This window comes from Chenopodium quinoa, unplaced genomic scaffold, assembly GCF_001683475.1.
Source record: "Chenopodium quinoa cultivar QQ74 unplaced genomic scaffold, ASM168347v1, whole genome shotgun sequence".
Lineage (NCBI taxonomy): Eukaryota > Viridiplantae > Streptophyta > Magnoliopsida > Caryophyllales > Amaranthaceae > Chenopodium > Chenopodium quinoa.
In genome coordinates, this window is record NW_018744887.1 from 923,259 (window position 1) to 941,121 (window position 17,863).

Genomic DNA, 17,863 nt, shown 5'->3' on the forward strand with positions numbered 1-17,863 from the left:
CGACAATAATAATAATAATAACAATAATAATAATAAAAATAATAATAATAATAAATAATAATAATAATAATAAATAATAATAATTAATAAAAAATAATAATAAAAAAAATAAAAATAATTTTAATAATAATTATTATTATTATTATTTTAAATTATATTCGTCGTTCTAAATGGTCACATGTTTTTTTATAGTTGAACTCATTGACAAAATGAGAGTACTACACAACAGTTACTAGCTTTCATAATCGGTTAGTTCTTCGTCTTCTTCTTCTTCATTAAGTTGCTCCATTACCTCGGCATTCCTCTGAATTGACTCCCATATTTGATCAGTTATTTGGTTTCGTACAATATCCATAGCTGCTTTTCTGTTATCATCGTACATAGTATAATCTTCTGTTGGTCCCATGACTTCAACTTGGTGCATGAATGGAATCCCTAGTTCATGTAAACGAACAAAATTGTAGAGTACAACAAGCAACGATTGACTACAGTTAAATATTGAAGAATACTTTTTATTTTTATATATATATTTAAAATATAATACACAAAAATTTAATAATTTAAAATATAATAATTTAAAATACATAGTTATTTTTAAAACACTTTTATATTTTTCAAAATCCACTATATATATATATATATATATATATATATATATATATATATCTATATTTTTGACAGCGGAGTAAAAGGAGACTAGCTCCCAACAGCCTCGGGACTTCCAAAGGCGTAAAGACAAGGACTAGGAGAAAGTTTAACTCTTTTAACAGAACTAATACATGGATGTAAACGGGGAATGGGGGTACAATCTTTAAAACATGTTGAACAATGCAAATGTGAGGGTTCCCAAGCTTCATCGTAGATCATAATCTTCAGATGATCAAGGCTGGCTCCTTTGCGCTTCTTGGACCTGTGATGCCAACCCCTGAAAAGAAATTACCTTTCCTATTCTTCATTCTTAACTTGTGAGGCCTTCCATATTTCCTTTTCGTGACGGAGAACTCGAAAAAAGAGTGAGTGAGTGAGGGGATAACTAGTACTACATCGGATTCAAAAGCCATGGGGTCATCTTCATTTGAGCCTACAGATTCCACTTCCACAAGGTTAGTGTGGTTAACATCTTCCGCTGGCACATCACTCCCATCATTTGTACTTAAGTTCGTGTTTCGATTAGCGCTGAGATTTCCGGGCCTAATATCATATTTGACCACTCTTGTGTTAGGGGGAGGCATGACCTTTTCCTTATGGTGTTTTTTTGTCGTTGCTCCTCTCACTCGAACACACCAAACTAGATGGCATCCACGAAGCATAAGGACCTTGTGTAACACCACAATAATTCTCTCTTTAAACCTGTGAGGACCCTGAACAATATTCAAGAGAATTACCGGCGTGCTACCGCCACGTGTTCAAACGTTAATGCTTTATCAGAAAATAGCAGCGGAAAAACTAAATCAGTTATAAATAAGTTTCAAAACCAACGAATGAAACCAAAATAAGCATACAACTTGGAACCATTAAGGCCCTTATTCAAAATCCAATAAAAGTAGTAAGTGATTAAATTCAGTGTTCAAATAAATTCAAACCCATAAGAAATAGTGTCGAATAAAATCGAATTAAAATAAATTCAAACTTGCAAAAGAAATAAAATGCAAACAACCAACTCTCTACTCAAGATCCCACAACCCTGATTAATGTTGCATGTGTAAGAACCTGTGGTAATTCTGCTCCCCAATATTACAAGTGTAAAAATTGGATCGACACAGGGTCATTGAAAGGCGAAGGCCATGACCAAAGAAAGACACACAAAGCACGCAATCAGCAAAGCTGAGTACATACAAGCTGCGAAATAAATTAAGAAATCCATAACATGCTACTAATAATCAATTATCATGCATCATTAAATTATAGACTCAACACACGACTCAACTATTTATATTACTAAGACTCCATTACTTAATAATAGGTAAATCATTATTTTTATTCATTGGATTACGCAATAGACAAGGTTGTCCAACCCATGCTCCATTTGGAACATCAATAAAAGAAAAACCCCATGCCTCCTTTCGGAAACATCAATAAACATCCAACGACCACGGGCGCGACTCCGTGACCATAGTTAGTATGAGATCTCACCTAACTCCTAGTTTTGAAAAATATTTGAAATAAGAGACTCGTAGATCAGACGGCCTCGAGAAAAGTACACGGCTAATGCCCCATGTACCCCAACACCTGATTGTCATTACTCCAGAAGTACACCAATCCAGAGTTTTATTGCTCATCCATCTTGCACTTTACGTGATTTACATGTTTAGACTTGGTGATGACTCATATGCATAACAATACAATCAATCCAATATCAATTCAATCAAGTAAAACAACTTTTCAATTTCAATTCTTGATTTATTAGTGGCAAGCAACATTTATTATTTATTCCTTCACTACCTCGGTGTATAAACACCTTGAGTGCATAAGGCACCCCAAAACCTTAACCTCGTCTTAGAAGACTTAAATTCTTCCTTTACTCATCCTGCTTGCATAATCATGAATGAGTAATAAATTAATCATTACACCAATCATATACCTTTGCCTCTAAGCGCACCTTGTATAATTAGAGCACAAATAATACTTGCAATATAAAATAGTGCACGTCATACGAAATTCACAATGTATAACCAAACAATTTAACTCAGTCATCCCTATACATGATACTAAGTTCTCGATCCGTCGTCTTTAAACATGCACCTAAAAGAAAGGTTTCGTAACTTGTATGTACCTTGAGCAAACGAATTGGTATGCCACTTTACTAACTAGAAATCACCTTCAATAAACTCCTCTCCTAAGCCAAATAATATCTCAATCAATACCCAATCAATCAAATTTACAGCAATACTAACTTACTTTAAAACCTTCAAAATCCAAATCAAACAACACTTTAAAACCTTCCCTTTAGTTAAAATTAAAGGCTTATATATAGTTCTTTAAATTTTCTTCATAAAAACCTTAAAATACACTCTTATACATGAAATTACAGCAAGTTCAAAGTCTAATAAAAATCTGAAAATTATATAAAAACTCCTAAAAATCTCCCTTTTTAATGGGTGATTAAACCCTCTTTATAAAACATCAAAAATAGCACTTCCTCCGTTACATATTATGTGCAACAATTTCCAAAAACGGAAGTTACACATTATGTGCAACAAAGTAGATATTTCCATCTATGGTAAATTTTTTTGTGTAAAAGGACCAATCTACCCTTACTTAATTTCAATAACACACCTTAAATGAATAAGATTATATGTTATTAACATATTAACCTACATTAATTCATTCATGATTTACCCTAATCCCAATCTCTCTCCTCCCTCACAAACACATCCACCACCATCATTACCTCCCTCTTAGCAGTCACCGCCTCCAGGCCGCCACCACCACCACCACCACCACCACTATATTTCTCACTCTTCACTCATAACCACGACCCAACCCAACCCACACAGTCGGCCACCTCCAACACCGAATCCACCTGAGCACCACCTCCGCCCGAAATTTCTAGAAATCCTCCAACCACCACAAAGGCACGAACCTTGTTTTTGCTTCGATCTCTTTCTTCTTTTCGCTCTCACAACCATCGTCGATCGAGTCATCGACCTCCTTTTCCCTTGTCTAAGTCGCCGCCGACTCCTTTTTCCCTTGTTATAGTCGCCGATTCTCCTCATAATCAAACCCTAAAATTGATTTGGTTATGTGGTGGTTGTGAGCTGGGCGAGGTTAGTTGGTTTTGGTGGTTATGGAGGGGTTTCAGATCTTGGTTGTGGTGATTGGATTACGGTTGCGAAGTTGGTTCGTTCGATTTGGAGGGGTGAGTTTTGGGTAATTGGGTTATGGTTGTGGTGTTGGTTTGATTTGGCTGGTGGGTTTTCGGGTCATGGTGGTGGTGAGAAGGTGGTTATGAGATAGGGTGGTGGTGGTGGTTGGGTCAAAGAGAGGGTGGATGTGGGTGGTGGTGGATGTTCTTGCTGGTGGGTGGTGTCGGTGAGAGGTTGTGGCAGGTGGTAGTGGTGGTTGATTAATTTTCCCCTTTTCTCTCTCCTACCCTTAATCTCAAACCCTTCACTTTGTTAATCAACATTAACAAATTTTGTCTTGGGAAATGTGCAACAAGGTTTGTTGCTGTAACGGAGGAAGTACTTAAAAACTATTTCCAACACTTAAAACTTCAATAAAAACATATATTTATGCTTAATTAACTTTAAACATAATTAATTTTATTAATCAAACTCAAGGATAATATTTTAAGTATAAAAAAAACTTCGTTAAAATCAAAAACTGCCCGAAAATCATATTTAGTGCTAAATTTGGCCACGACAGGGTGGTGCTCACTACCTAAGGTAGTAAGTCTTTTTTAAAATGTTGTTTCCACATGGAAAACACTACTTTTTCATCAAAATCGGATGAGTTCAGAATCTGATCGGGATTAAAACGGGATTAATATTAACGAACGAAAATCTAAAAATTAAAACACGAATCTACGTGTTCAAAATAATCTGGAATTAAGTTAAACTAATCAGTAGTTATAATCACCAAAATTTCAAAACATCATTACTATAAAAGCCCTAAATCAATTGTTCATAAAAACCCTAAAATCATGATTTTCAATAAATTGAAACTCTAGGTTTATAATTCATAAAATATGAAATTTATAACATAAATATAATCTGAAATTTATAATCTTTATACCATTAAAATATAATTTGATACTAAAAATATAATCTTTATACTAAAATCAAAACCCAAAACAATTAAATTAACATTAAGCAAAATAATGAAACAAAGGAGGATGAAAATAAGACTAACCTTTTTGTGTGGGAAATTTTTGGAGATTCATGGGGTATTTATAGGAGAGAATTATTGTAGGGTAAAAAGAAAGATTGGGCCTCATAAAAATAATGGGTCGATTAAGTAAACAAATGGGTTAGGCATGTGTGATTGGACATAAATTGTAGAATAAAGGTGCATAAAATAATTTGTTCAAATAATTTTCGACCCAGATTAATAATTTGAAACTTTTGAAATTAAATTATGAAAAATAACAAATAAATATTATAAATAAAATAAATTTTCATTTATAAAATATTTAAAAATACGGGGGATTACACCTTGTGAGTCAGTAGGCTTGTGATTTTTAAGATGCCTCTCTCGAGTAGTCTTGTCCTTCATTTGTACAGCCATCCATGAGTCAACAGATTTGTTCAAGAAATTTAAAGTCTTCCCTTGTTTGAGTTGCGAGTAAGACAAGGTGGTTAGTTTAAGAGATTGGTTTCTTTTCATTCTATTGGAGAAGTAGTGAAAATTCTCACGATCCTTTCCATTTGAGTGCCTTGCTTCTTGATTCATTGTAGGGAGGGAAGAGATTTCATCCTTATCTTCCAAAGGGGCATAAGAGTTGTGGGTTGGTATGGTGCTTTCTACTTCCATTTTACTAGCCTGATTTGTGGTTGGAAGGCAGCTAGTAACACCACTTTGATCCTCACTATGCGATGACGGGTTGCACACAAGGCTAACATGGGGTTAAATGGCCTTTCCCTTTTTTGTGTGAGTACAGTCAGTGAGGACAAAATTCTCGGTACCCCTCTTACCATTGGGTTTGCTAGCTTGACCACGTAGTCCGGTCAACCTTTCCAGCTCGCGGAGAATATCCTTATTATTTGGCTCTATCTTGGCTGCCTTGCCAAGACCTTCATACGCCTCTTCCAATTGGTAAAGTCTAATATCTGCTAAAGCCCTTTTATAAAGAGCTTTAACATTGCTACCATCAAACTTTAAGACTAAGGAGCAAAGCTCCTTTGTTTGATTATAATCATGGACCTTCAAGGCACAAGCTGCAAGATTCAATTCCAAGACAATTGCTAGATTCTAGAGCAAGACACTATCATCCACATTACTCGGTAAACCAAAGCAAAGAAATTTTAGGCCTCTATCGTACTTTGCACCGGCAGAGACAACCTCACCATTCTTAAAATGTACATTACCCTCATCCTTTTAACCATTGAGCTTAACTATAGATATTACGGGAACAATTATTAAGAGCGAAATTAACAATAGTATCATCATAATCATCATTCAAATGCATGACCATAAGAGCATCTATTAAAGGCTTGCAATCCATAGTTAACTGACTGAAATAAAGAAACTAAGAAGAAAACGTTAAAAACGAGGAAATCATAATTAAGTACCGACGGAGGGGGCTTCAAGACCAGAAATCAGGTGGCTGCCGCTAGGGACCAGGCACCACGTAGTCACCGCCGGCAGTGTTCCCAGCAACCGCGGTCGGGACTCCACCCGAGAGAGCAAGGGAAGGCTAGGGGCGTTGGTTAATTAACAACTCCGATGATGCCTTGGCGAGCATGAAGGGAAGAGGGGGGGTTCGCCGGCGATCGAGGAGCAAGTCCAACCTCTCCGACCGCCGGCGATCCGGGGGGGGGGGAGGAGGCTGCTGGATGGAGAAAAACAGGGGTCGGTTTTGCGTTTGTTGGTTTTGGTGAAAAAGCGTGGGGCGCGTGAGGCGCGTTGTCTGGTTTTGGTACTGTAAAATCTAATTTGGGATCTACAATCCACTATATATATTATCATTAATTTTCATAAACATTTTCATATATTTTTATGCATTTTAATTTTTCAGTTCAGTTTAGTGCAGTTCAGTTCAGCTCCAATCAGTTCAGTTCAGTTCAGTTCCAATCATTTCAGTTCTGCTCCAATCAGTTCAGTTCAGTTCAGTTCCAATCAGTTCAGTTCAGTTCAGTAAATATGAACAGGCCCTAAGTGTCAAGGTAAATCTTTATTTTTAAAGATAAAAGAAAGGAAAAATGTTAAAGTTTTAGTACACCTATTGAGTTTCAAGTTGATTCGAACAAGTACGATTCAATTCAATCCAAGTTTAATCGAGTATTGATTGAGTTGAGTTTGAGCTGCTCGTGAGTTGCTCTTCTCAATTAGCACCGTTACAGTCTGTATGTAACTTCGTGTTTTGGTTGGCAAGGGTGTCATTTGACGATCATGCCAGGTAGATACGTACAATGACTAAAATTTAAGGAGTTTCTCAAATAGCATATGCTCCAAAATCCCAGTAACTATAAACATTCGCATAAACACACGCCAACTCAAAAAGCCTTGTTCGTCTTCCACCTCATTCTCTCCTCCATTTCAATGGCTTCTTCAACCTCCGTCACCTCAATTCCTGCTCCTGGTAAACTTCCTCCCTTTTTCCCCAATCTCAATCACTTTGTTCTTCTAATTTCAATCCTAAATTCTCAATTAACTGATCAATTTCTCCAATTTTTTTTCAAATTTCTGCATGTTTTTCTCCAGAAGCTGTACAGGTTCTAGTAGCTTCTCTCGCTGATGAATCTTCCATTGTTCGAGAAGCTTCCATGGCTTCTCTCAAAGATGTTGCCGCACTGTACTACTTTCTCTCTCTTCAATTTTATTCAACTCTCTAGTTCAATGCTGCAAATTTGCTCAATTATTTCTCTCGTTGCTTGCAGGAATCCTCTTCTGGTGCTCGATTGTTGCGCCGCTGTATCGCGTGGCGGTCGTCGGGTAGAATTTAACACAAAATGTTGAACAATTGCCGTGATTCCGGCCTATTTCGGTTAAATTTGAGTGTATAATTGATTGTTTTGTTGAAAAAAAATGTGCAGAGATTTGGTAACATGGCTGGCTTATTCCAAGTGATGGCATTTGGTGTTAATGCTCTTAATAAAGAAGATGCTGACCATACTTATATGTCGAAGCTTTTGAAAATTGCGACTTCGGAAATGATCTCATCCAAGGTTAGCTGATCATTGAGAAGTATTTAAATCTTTTGTAATTCTGTAGTTATTTTGCAATTGATCAGTGTAATTAATTTCTTATCACAAATCTATTTGTAGCTTAATGTACTAAACAGTAGTTTTTGTGATCATTTGATAGCTGATTATTTCATTTTGATCATTGGATATGCTGTAGATTTGTTGAAATTTTACGAATTGCCACCCGAGAGTGGTTTTTCGGTTGTAAGATTGCCTAGCACTGGATGATTTTTATGTTCGTTAGTTTGGAGATGTTTGTTTAGCTTTGATCTTATGGTAGAGGAGTTATTGTGTTTAGGCGAAGAGAAAAAAAATCTACTTCATTAGCTGCTTGATCACTATGACATTATTAGGCTTGGATTAGCTTGTGTGAAGGAGTTAGAAACTATAATTTAAAAGGCTTTATTAATATGGTCTACAAGACTTGTTAATTCGAAATTGGACAAGAATAGCTAAAGTCTCTTGAAGTCACTGTAGGTAATGCAAGCTTATGTGTTAGATAAGGCCGGTGAGGGGTTTTGCACTGAGTTGAGAGGTTAGTCTATCTCATGCTGTTAGTTTCATGTGTGTGCCTGTCAAATTCTTTTGTTTTATATTTTTTCACCGAGTGTGTGGATGATGTAAGAAGGGTTGGAGAGTAATGAATGCATTTTTTTTTATATGGATATGTTTGGAAGGAAGGTAAATATAAATACAAAGAAGAGAATGGAAATATGAAAGGGGAAGGAGATCCGGTTTCCTAGGCTTGTAGTAAGCCAAATCCTTTGACAGATCAAAACATATGGAGGGGAAATTCAGGCTTTGAAAGTCCTTTACCATTTCCTTCACATTTCTTTCCAAACATACTATGGAGTTATGGCATGTTTGCTGTTAAAATTTATCAGGTAGAGCTATTCAAACTTTCATGTTAAGAAGTTTGGTACTGTCAGGCTTGGAAGATTCTTGGAGTGGTATTCCAAGTCCTGTACCTTGGCTAATTTCATCCTTTGTGGGTGACCATGTTGACTTTTAAACGCTAAGTGATCTGGGTGCTAGTATTTTTTATCTTTGAAATTTTTTTATTAGATGTCAGTCTGTTTTGGACTGTTTGGTTAAAAAAAAGTAGGATGTAGAGACTATTGTGCAATTCATGATAATTCGAAAGAATTTTTTAACAGCTTTTTATTTATTCATTTATTTATTTTATCAGTATTGTTTACCTCTTTATTCAAAGAATATGAAGGTTGAGTTTCTGTTTCTATGTACATGTCATATGTGTGCGGCTTCAAATTGACAGATCACCGGGAAATTAATTTATTTCAGGAACTCAATACAGACTGGCAGAAAGCTGCTTCAGGGTTGCTTGTTTCAATAGGTTCACATTATCCTGATCTGGTAACTCTCTTGATTTGAATAGCTCTGTCACATGATGACTTGTTATCATGTTTATTTGGTTTGAAGTTTTTGGCATAAAATGTAAACTTTTAATAAAGGGGGTTGGATAAGGAAGGTTTGAGAATGTGAAACGATCTCAAACATTTGCACAAGCCATTTTAAACCTTTTTAACAGTCTTTTTCTCTTTATACATTAGTTACGTGAGGGGAATGCAAGTCTTTTGATTTTATCAATCTCTTTTTTCCAGAGAAACTATTTGAATAGAAGCAGGCTGCTGTACCATACCCTTTATGTATCAGTTAGAACGTCTCCTTTCAACTATACTCATAACAGCATAGATGTGTTTTGTTGTTTATACCCTTTGTGCTAGTAGAGTTTTGAGCAGAGGGTTATGCAACTGCATAGGTTTTCTGAGCAGTTTTTTGGCCATATGCATAGGGTTGACGACTTGACGTGAAGCATGAGGCTTGAAAAAGTCTATCTTGAAGGTCCTAAACCATGTTAATTAAGAACTAAATTTTTTTTTTGATTTGATAAGGATTGGGTTAGGATGACTAACCATTGTTTTTTTGGGATACTTCTTTCTTTTTGCCATTTTTTCCCACCGCTAATTCTCATATTGCCTCTCTAACAGGCTATTACATTAATGACATTTATGATTGTATTAATTTCAAAATACTATGGGGGTCTTTTCAAGTCATATTTAGAAGGTCTATCTTTTAAGTCTGTTCTACCAGGTGGAGAAGTCATTACAAGGAAGTTTGGAAGGTTATCAATGTTATGAGATATGAGGTGTCATCAAGTCTGGTTTAATTTGACATTGTATACTTCCATTGTTCTTGTGATTTTTTGAGGAAGGAAGTTACAATATTTCTTTCTGGAATATTTTGGATATGAGAGTGGTTTGGAGATGCTTAAAGTCCTTTTTTGACATATTTTTTTGTGGAAAGAGCTGGACTTACACTAGGATTTAGAAACATCAAATCCATTAGCATTTGGGAAGAGGATCTATGTAAAATTTCTATGGCTTAAGAAAATCGTAATTGGTGGAAGAATATCCACCTACCAATGAATGTTTGTTGCTGCATAAAGACAAGGCTTATGATGATCTGGGTACTTTTCAAGGAACATTCGCTTTCTAAGGAAATGGAGATAGTGGATGCACTTCTGTGATTCCAAAGTCCCCTTTTGAATGTTGCTAATTGAATTTACATTCGCTTTCCTTTTTTTCCCTTGATTATTCTTTTCACAAGTTAGTAAGTAAAGCGCCGACATGGCAGTTGGCACCACTAATTGATGCTTCTGCATAAAGAGACTCCGTTATCAACATTTATAACAGTTATTAGCTCTTTTTTGATGGTAGTGCTTCTTTCCTCCCCTTTTTTTCAGACGTAATGAGAGAATAGTTTAGCTGACTTCTTATCTTTGAAACAATATTAGTTTCCACATGAGTATATAGAATCTTGTGCTGGTAAAATCAGTTGGTATTCTTGTCGCAGACTAAGACTCCGTTCTCTTCATCTTATTGCTGAAATAAAATTATTTTTACTGAACGAAAATTATTTTTATTAAACTGAATTAATTTTATTGAACTTAAATTATTTTACTGATTCTCGGTTTAACTTCATTAAAATTATTGATTTTTACTGAACTGTTTATTTATTTTTTTTTATTTTAATTGAACTAAAACTAATTTTACTGAAATAAACTTATTTTTATTGAACTGAATTTATTTTTATTTAATAGTATTTTTTTTAAGGTGAAGAGAACAAAGCTTAAAGATTCTTGTTTAGTTGTTTCATCCAAAAGAACAAGCATGGCTACAAATTTTCTGTGAATAAGTTAATTTATCATGTCATGGCATATTCTGGCTGGATATATGATTTCTTTGGATTAAGATTGATATGCTAAGATTTAATTGTGATTTTTGTTCATTTTTTTTTTTCCAATCAAAGATTATTTGGTAGTCTTTGTAGTAGGCATCGTTCTTTCTTTTCTTGTCACATCAGTAGTTGAATGCAAATACTACCTCCATTTCATATTATTTGCAATGATTTGACATAAAGTGTGAGTTGAAAATGTTGAGTTGAAAATGTTTAATCACTGAAAATAATATGGAACGGAGTTAGTAATACTTTTTTTTTTGCTGCCAGTGCCACCTTGTAAATTAATGATACCTCTCGCCAATTGTCATGGATGATTATATGATACAATTCAGAATGCTAAGGCACAAGTAATCATTTGTATTAAGCCTCAGATGGAGATATAGGCATACTTGTATGCACAATTTTCACTTTGTCTTTTATAATGACACTGATGATGGGTAGGTATATAGGAATACATTAATGCATTTACTGGTTCAAATTGTTTCATACTGGACACAAAATTAAATATATGATGCTAAAAACCTTAATTGGTGTACCTGAAGTCTTACATAAGGCATCCGCTTCATATGTGGGACCAAGTTTCAATAACAGGGGAGAGGGGTTGTTTCGGTGTGCGGTGGTTGTTTGGAGGGCTGTTGCGGCCGAGACCGGAGGAGGGAAAGGGAGGAGGTGGGTTCAGATCGGAGGAGGGAAAGGGAGGAGGTGGGATCACCGGCACCGGGGGAATATTTGGGTACTGGCAGCCGGCACGGGAAAGGGGAAGGGTGGCTGATGGGGAGGGGAGAGGGGCGGCAGTGGTTGGTTGGTTGGTTTTTTTTTTTTTTTTTTTTTTTTTTTTTTTTTTGTAAAATTTTTTAGGATGTTTCTACAACGGTTGTTTGAAATATGACTACCTTATTATTTTAATGATAAACAATATAAGCGATTCATTTTTTCACACTATAAATTGGACACAATTAGTATTCTAATTTCTACAATGTAAATATAATTTTTGAAAATTTTAATCCAACATAAAATAAATATTTTTCGAGAAACTATAAAATAAGAGTAAAAATTACATAAATAAAACGAAAAATTTGATAAATTAAAAAAAAATGTTGATAATAATATTTTATAGCAAAAATAGAGTAATATAATTAATTACTTGGATAAAAATGCATTAATTATGAACTATATAATCATTAAATATTATGATAGTCATATTTCAAACGACCACTATAGAATTTTCAATTTTTTTTAAGTTTAAAGTTTTTTCTTTATTTTTTTAATAAAATAAATGATTAAATAATTAGATAATGGGCCCCACTAACAGAATATTTTACGGAAGTTAGACGGAGGTACCAAAGCCTATATTTGTGACTTTGATGGGTACCAAAATAAAAGTAAATTTTAAATGGGTATGAAAATTCAATTAGGGTCATTTTCGAGGTACCAAAATTCAAAATTTCCTACTACCTCTATTTCGTATTAGTTGCAACTTTGGAATATTTTATATCTCACAAATAATACCCCAAAGTTGCAACTAATAAGAAACGGAGGTAGTAATTAATAACTAACCGTGTTACATTAAAAACTAATAATCGGCACCAAATCTGTAAAGTTGACTCAAAACATCAAATGGAGGATAACACTTAATTCATGATGTTAATTGTTAAATGTCTTAAATCTAACAATCAATGCAAATTATAAAATTAATATTGCCAAACGTTTTAATTGTATGGCATTCAAATTGAGCAGCAATCATTGTACATTAATCAGTATGTTTTGATTGTTTGTGTGGGCGTGTGTGCGCACATGCATCAGCGCGCATGTGTGCATGTTTAACGCTTCTAATAAAAAAGGTAGAAGACCGCAAAACTATTTGTTTGACAAACTGAAAGTACAACCTACTAGAAGGTTCTAATAGAATTGGAGCCACTTGCTTACCTCTTCTCATCTAAGTAAGTAAATATTTCCATACGAATTTTCGTTTCTGTTTTGATACAAAAGGTTCTTTTTATTCTTTTAGAAATCAAATAATAAGGGTTGCAACTTCCTAGAGATATAGCAAGTTTCATCCAATTAAACGATTGATAACATGCTTTTAAATCCCTCACTAGGAGGTTACCATTGTGTTAATGTATAGCTAATATTTTGAAAGGTTTTCCTTACTTTTGAATTGATTTGTAAAATTTAATTCATCAGTTTCCCTCTTTTGTAACTTTTCTTATTTTGTGGAATATTAATTTTATTTCTTAGCGAATATTTTATTCCTTGTTTCAGTATTTGCCTATTTTTATTTACATAACTTGTGTTCATAGACAGTTGAGGGTGTGAGAATTGTAGGCGACACAAGCAAGAGATGCTCCTTCGTTGTCGTTAGTATATAGACCTTACCTTTACTGGGATGTTTCTTACTTTTATTTTTTTGAATTTTGATCTGCAGATGATGGAGGAAATATATACTCATCTATCCGGAGCTAGCTCAGCTTTACCAGCTATGGTTCAGATACTTGCTGATTTTGCAGCAGCTGATGGTTGGTCATTCTTATTTTCTTTTTGGTACTTTTGATAAGCAAATTATATAATGGTTCTCTGGATATGTCAGCCAACTCAAAGCTAATGATTTTTTCTTTTTAATGGAATTCAAGCTTTGCTGTTCACACCACGCTTGAAAGCTGTACTTTCACGAGTTCTTCCCATTCTTGGTAGTGTAAGAGATATTCATCGATCAATATTTGCCAATGGTATTGTCCAAGCTCTGTTTTGGTGATGAACTGTCCACCTTATTATTATTATTATTATTATTATTATTATTATTATTATCATTATTATTATTATTATTATTATTATTATTATTATTATATTATTATTATTATTATTATTATTATTATTATTATTTTGGTAAACAGCTATTAGTCCTCTTAATGGTCTGTTTTTACGTTCTTAATAAAGCCGCTAAATCATGGAGAACCCTAATTAGGATTTGTGTTGGATCTGTGATGCTTGGGCTTTACAGTTCCACCTTCCATTGTTTCATATATATTTGTCAACATATACTGGATTTCTGATATAGCTACATCATGTAAGCTTGAAAGGTTGCAGCGTCCCAATATTGCTAGGAATTGTTTTTCTTGGTGAATATAGTAAATGTGAGATAGACTCAGTAAAAGTTTGTGTTGAAGAATTTGGGTTTTCCAGGTTACACATGAGAAGTTTGGGCAGGGAGGGTGGCTTGAAACCCAACTTGGCAAAACTTAAGTGTTTGAGCTTAAAGTTTCAATGAATTGAATCCTATTTTAGGAGAGAGAATGACTATGTTTGAGCAAAGAACACGTCTTTAAGAGGAGATATAGAGAAACAAAATTGAATACCTTTCAAATTCTAAGGCTGAATAATATAAAATTTGATAGAAAAATTTGTTACAATTTGTGAAGACCTATGTTCTTTTAAATAAGCAAATGATTGATCATATCCGTATTTGTGTACTAGTAAAAATTATAGTACCTCCGTTTCTTATTGTGTGCAACAAAAGGGTATTATTTGTGAGATATAAAATATTCTTTTGTTGCACATAATAAGAAACGGAGGTAGTATAAAAGTTGATTTATTGAAAGTATTTTAAAAACATTCTAACAAGATCCTACATAACTATGTTTTTTTCCTATATATCAATGGGAATTCGTGATCAAAGTTAATGAATTTTGACTCCAAAACAGGAAATGCAACAAACAATATGGATAGGGGTTAATTACTTGAACTATGAGTGATTTGTGATAAATATCCCACATTACATTTAGGAGTATTGTTAAATGCTTATACATGACCCTCAGTTATAATAGAGCAACCAAGCTTTTTTTTTTGGAAAAAAACATTATGTCGCAATCAAGATTGAGAGTTGTACTAGGATGAGTGACCACCTGGGAAATGGTTTATGTAGCCGACCCCACTTGTAGGATTAAGGCGTTCAAGCAAGCAAATGTAGCAATCAAGATTATCACTTTGTTTGTAATTATGTGCAACAAAGGCCTTGACACGGGCTCTTAGGCAAAAATTGTTTGTGTGAGTGCTAAATGGAGAGAGAAAGGTATAGATGCATATGATGAAGAGAGAGATAGAAAGAAATGACAACTTAAAAAGGAAAGAAAACAATTGTTGCACATAATGTGTAACATCCTTTTTCAGTAAATGTTGCACATAATATGAAACAATGGTAGTAGAAATTTAACTTTTCTCATCATGCAATGGTGCTCAAGAATCAGTTAAATACAGTTGTGTTAAATAATAATAAAAAAAATATGAATGTCTCGTTCTGGCTAGGACATGAACAGTGATTTGATCTATCTACTGCTTTATTAGACTCTTGATCTTTAAACATTCTTATGGTTCATCTATGATTTTCTCTTTGCTTGAAAACCTAGCCTAACATAAAAGCTGAAAAGCAAGGAACATTGTGGATATTTCCTTTATGTTCTATTTCCTGTATTTGTTTGCTGCATTAGGACACTCAAACATGTTATTCTGAGACACTAATTTAATTTTATGCTGTGTATCCAGCCTTCAAGTGTTGGTGTCAGGCTATATCACAATACAGCATTGAGTTTCCCTCTTTTGAAGTGCTTGACGCAGATGTCATGTAAGATCAAATTGTTCATTTACCAGTTGTACTCTATATGATATTGGTTGATCATCTGATTGATGAGCTGTTCTTGTGTAGTGCAGGTCATTCTTGAACTCAGCCTTCGAACTTTTCTTAAGAGTTTGGGCATCTTCGAGGGACCTGAAGGTTCCTGGGCTAATACTTAAACTCTTACCCATTTTTCTTCTCTTAACTAATACTCCCTTCATCCCACGTAGTTGTCCGCCTTTCCATTTGTGACTAGCAACATTGTAATTCTGAAATTTTTAGTGGACATCTTCAGTGGCATAGAGGGAGTAATTGGTTTGATTTCTATGTTTTAATAATAAGTAGATAACTTAAGGTTTTTACTCATCATTAAAACATAGAAATCATTAAAACTTTGGCAGTTTTATAAGATGTCCACTGAACAGGGTTTTAAGTATATTTTTTTTTTTCAAAACTTATGACTCTTTTGTTAGGTACGAATGTCAACTGTGGAAGCTCTAGGTCAGATGGTAGGTTTGATCACTAGACCACAACTTAAAACAGCCTTACCTCGACTTATCCCAACAGTGTTGGACCTGTAAGTGCTATGTTTACTTTAATAATCCAACTGATGTAAATCATTCTGCTGGCCATGCTGTTGATCTTCATATTTGCTGCCTTCATATAGTGCTATGGTTAAGGTTATGTCATGATAATTTGCAACTTGTTTGACAAACCTGTAATGCCTTCTTTATGTGGGGGGAAATAGGTTAACTAGAAAGCTTAAGCTATTTCACAAGGGGTTAGAAACCATTATTAATTATGATTTGGCTCTATTCTCGTGGTTAATGTGTTTACCAGGTGCAAGAAAGATCAGGATGTTGCTTATGTTACTACATGTAGTCTCCATCATCTCCTCTACGCGTCTCTATTGTCGGAGACTGGCCCTCCGTTACTTGAATTTGAGGTGAGGCCTGCACATTCTATTTTTAGAAAACTACTTCGGTTCCTAATTTATATGTTTATCAATAAATGACTGCGTAATGCACACCACCGAAACAGTAATGGAAAATCTCCAACAGTATACAAAGAGGAAATGCTCAAAAGAATTGGGGAAAAAAAGCTTTTGCCAACTAAGTACTATAGAAAACTGCCAACAGTATGCGTCTTGAATTATCATGTTATATAAGCGCAATTTGAAACTATAATAATGTCATCAATGAATCTGGGTTTTCTACTACTTATTTTATTAATCCAGTTTATTTCGGGTGTTTCATGGGTTGAAAGATGTGCAAGAAGGGTAGCACATATTTCACATGTTCTGCCAGTGGTTAATTGTTGAACTGCTGATGTACTTTTATAGCATGTGGAAGTTTACTAGGAATTTCTTCCTTGTTTGCAGAAAACTAAAAGGAAAATTTGTCAAAACTAAGCAAACCTTTGTCTAGTCTTCCCAAAATAAGCAAACCTATTGATTAACTCAAAATAAGTTGACTTTTAAAGTGTTTTCCGTACATAAGTCAGTTGACCTACAACCTTCTCAACAAGTCACTTTAAAAAAAACATTATAATTTCAATTAATAAAATAAATTAAAAACATAAACTCCTACCCCTACTGCAAACTGCCCCCGCTACCCTCACCCCCACCCCTTCCAGAGTGCCAGCCACCACACCATTGCACACCAACCAGTCAGCCGGCACCCACTCCCCACCAGCGACCCCTTCCTACCACCATCCATCTCTCCTTCACCTTCCCCCAACACCAATAACATCCACCCAATATCAGCCCCTGTTACTCTACCTGCCACCAATTCTAGATTCACAACATCACCAATAACCATCACCCCACAAATTCATAACCAGTGACCGCCTTCTCACTCCACAATGCACAACAAACACCAGTGAGCAGCCCCTAAATCCCACCAATACCTGCAGAAACACCGACAACAACCAATTCAAAACCACATGTAGCGCCTAACTATCCTCCATCAGCCCAAAAATCACACCTTTCCACCATGCCTAACATTGAGCCACCACCCTCCACCATCATTGCATAACCAACAACAACAATTACTCTTATCGCCACTTCTAAACCGTCGGAATCAACCATTAAATCACACTCCTACAATTGACAACAACAATTAGACAACGGTATCAACTATTTAACATT

The 17,863-nt window shown here is 34.8% G+C and overlaps 1 protein-coding gene across 2 annotated transcripts in view; it reads left to right on the forward strand.

The window, feature by feature from the left end:
* The first annotated feature begins 7,098 nt into the window (after nucleotides 1-7,098).
* The window catches only part of LOC110705917 (protein SHOOT GRAVITROPISM 6-like), a 45,926-nt gene continuing 35,161 nt past the window's right edge, over nucleotides 7,099-17,863 (forward strand). The window contains exons 1-11 of one of the 2 annotated variants that reach the window (XM_021883839.1): nucleotides 7,099-7,243; nucleotides 7,366-7,456; nucleotides 7,542-7,596; nucleotides 7,698-7,829; nucleotides 9,150-9,221; nucleotides 13,534-13,624; nucleotides 13,739-13,834; nucleotides 15,645-15,723; nucleotides 15,810-15,873; nucleotides 16,188-16,291; nucleotides 16,555-16,660. In XM_021883839.1, the coding sequence (XP_021739531.1) occupies nucleotides 7,108-7,243; nucleotides 7,366-7,456; nucleotides 7,542-7,596; nucleotides 7,698-7,829; nucleotides 9,150-9,221; nucleotides 13,534-13,624; nucleotides 13,739-13,834; nucleotides 15,645-15,723; nucleotides 15,810-15,873; nucleotides 16,188-16,291; nucleotides 16,555-16,660 (1,026 nt within the window). In that variant the 5' untranslated portion in view covers nucleotides 7,099-7,107. Of the gene's footprint in view, nucleotides 7,244-7,365; nucleotides 7,457-7,541; nucleotides 7,597-7,697; nucleotides 7,830-9,149; nucleotides 9,222-13,533; nucleotides 13,625-13,738; nucleotides 13,835-15,644; nucleotides 15,724-15,804; nucleotides 15,874-16,187; nucleotides 16,292-16,554; nucleotides 16,661-17,863 lie in introns of those variants that run through there. The other variant, XM_021883840.1, reaches the window with a different exon arrangement.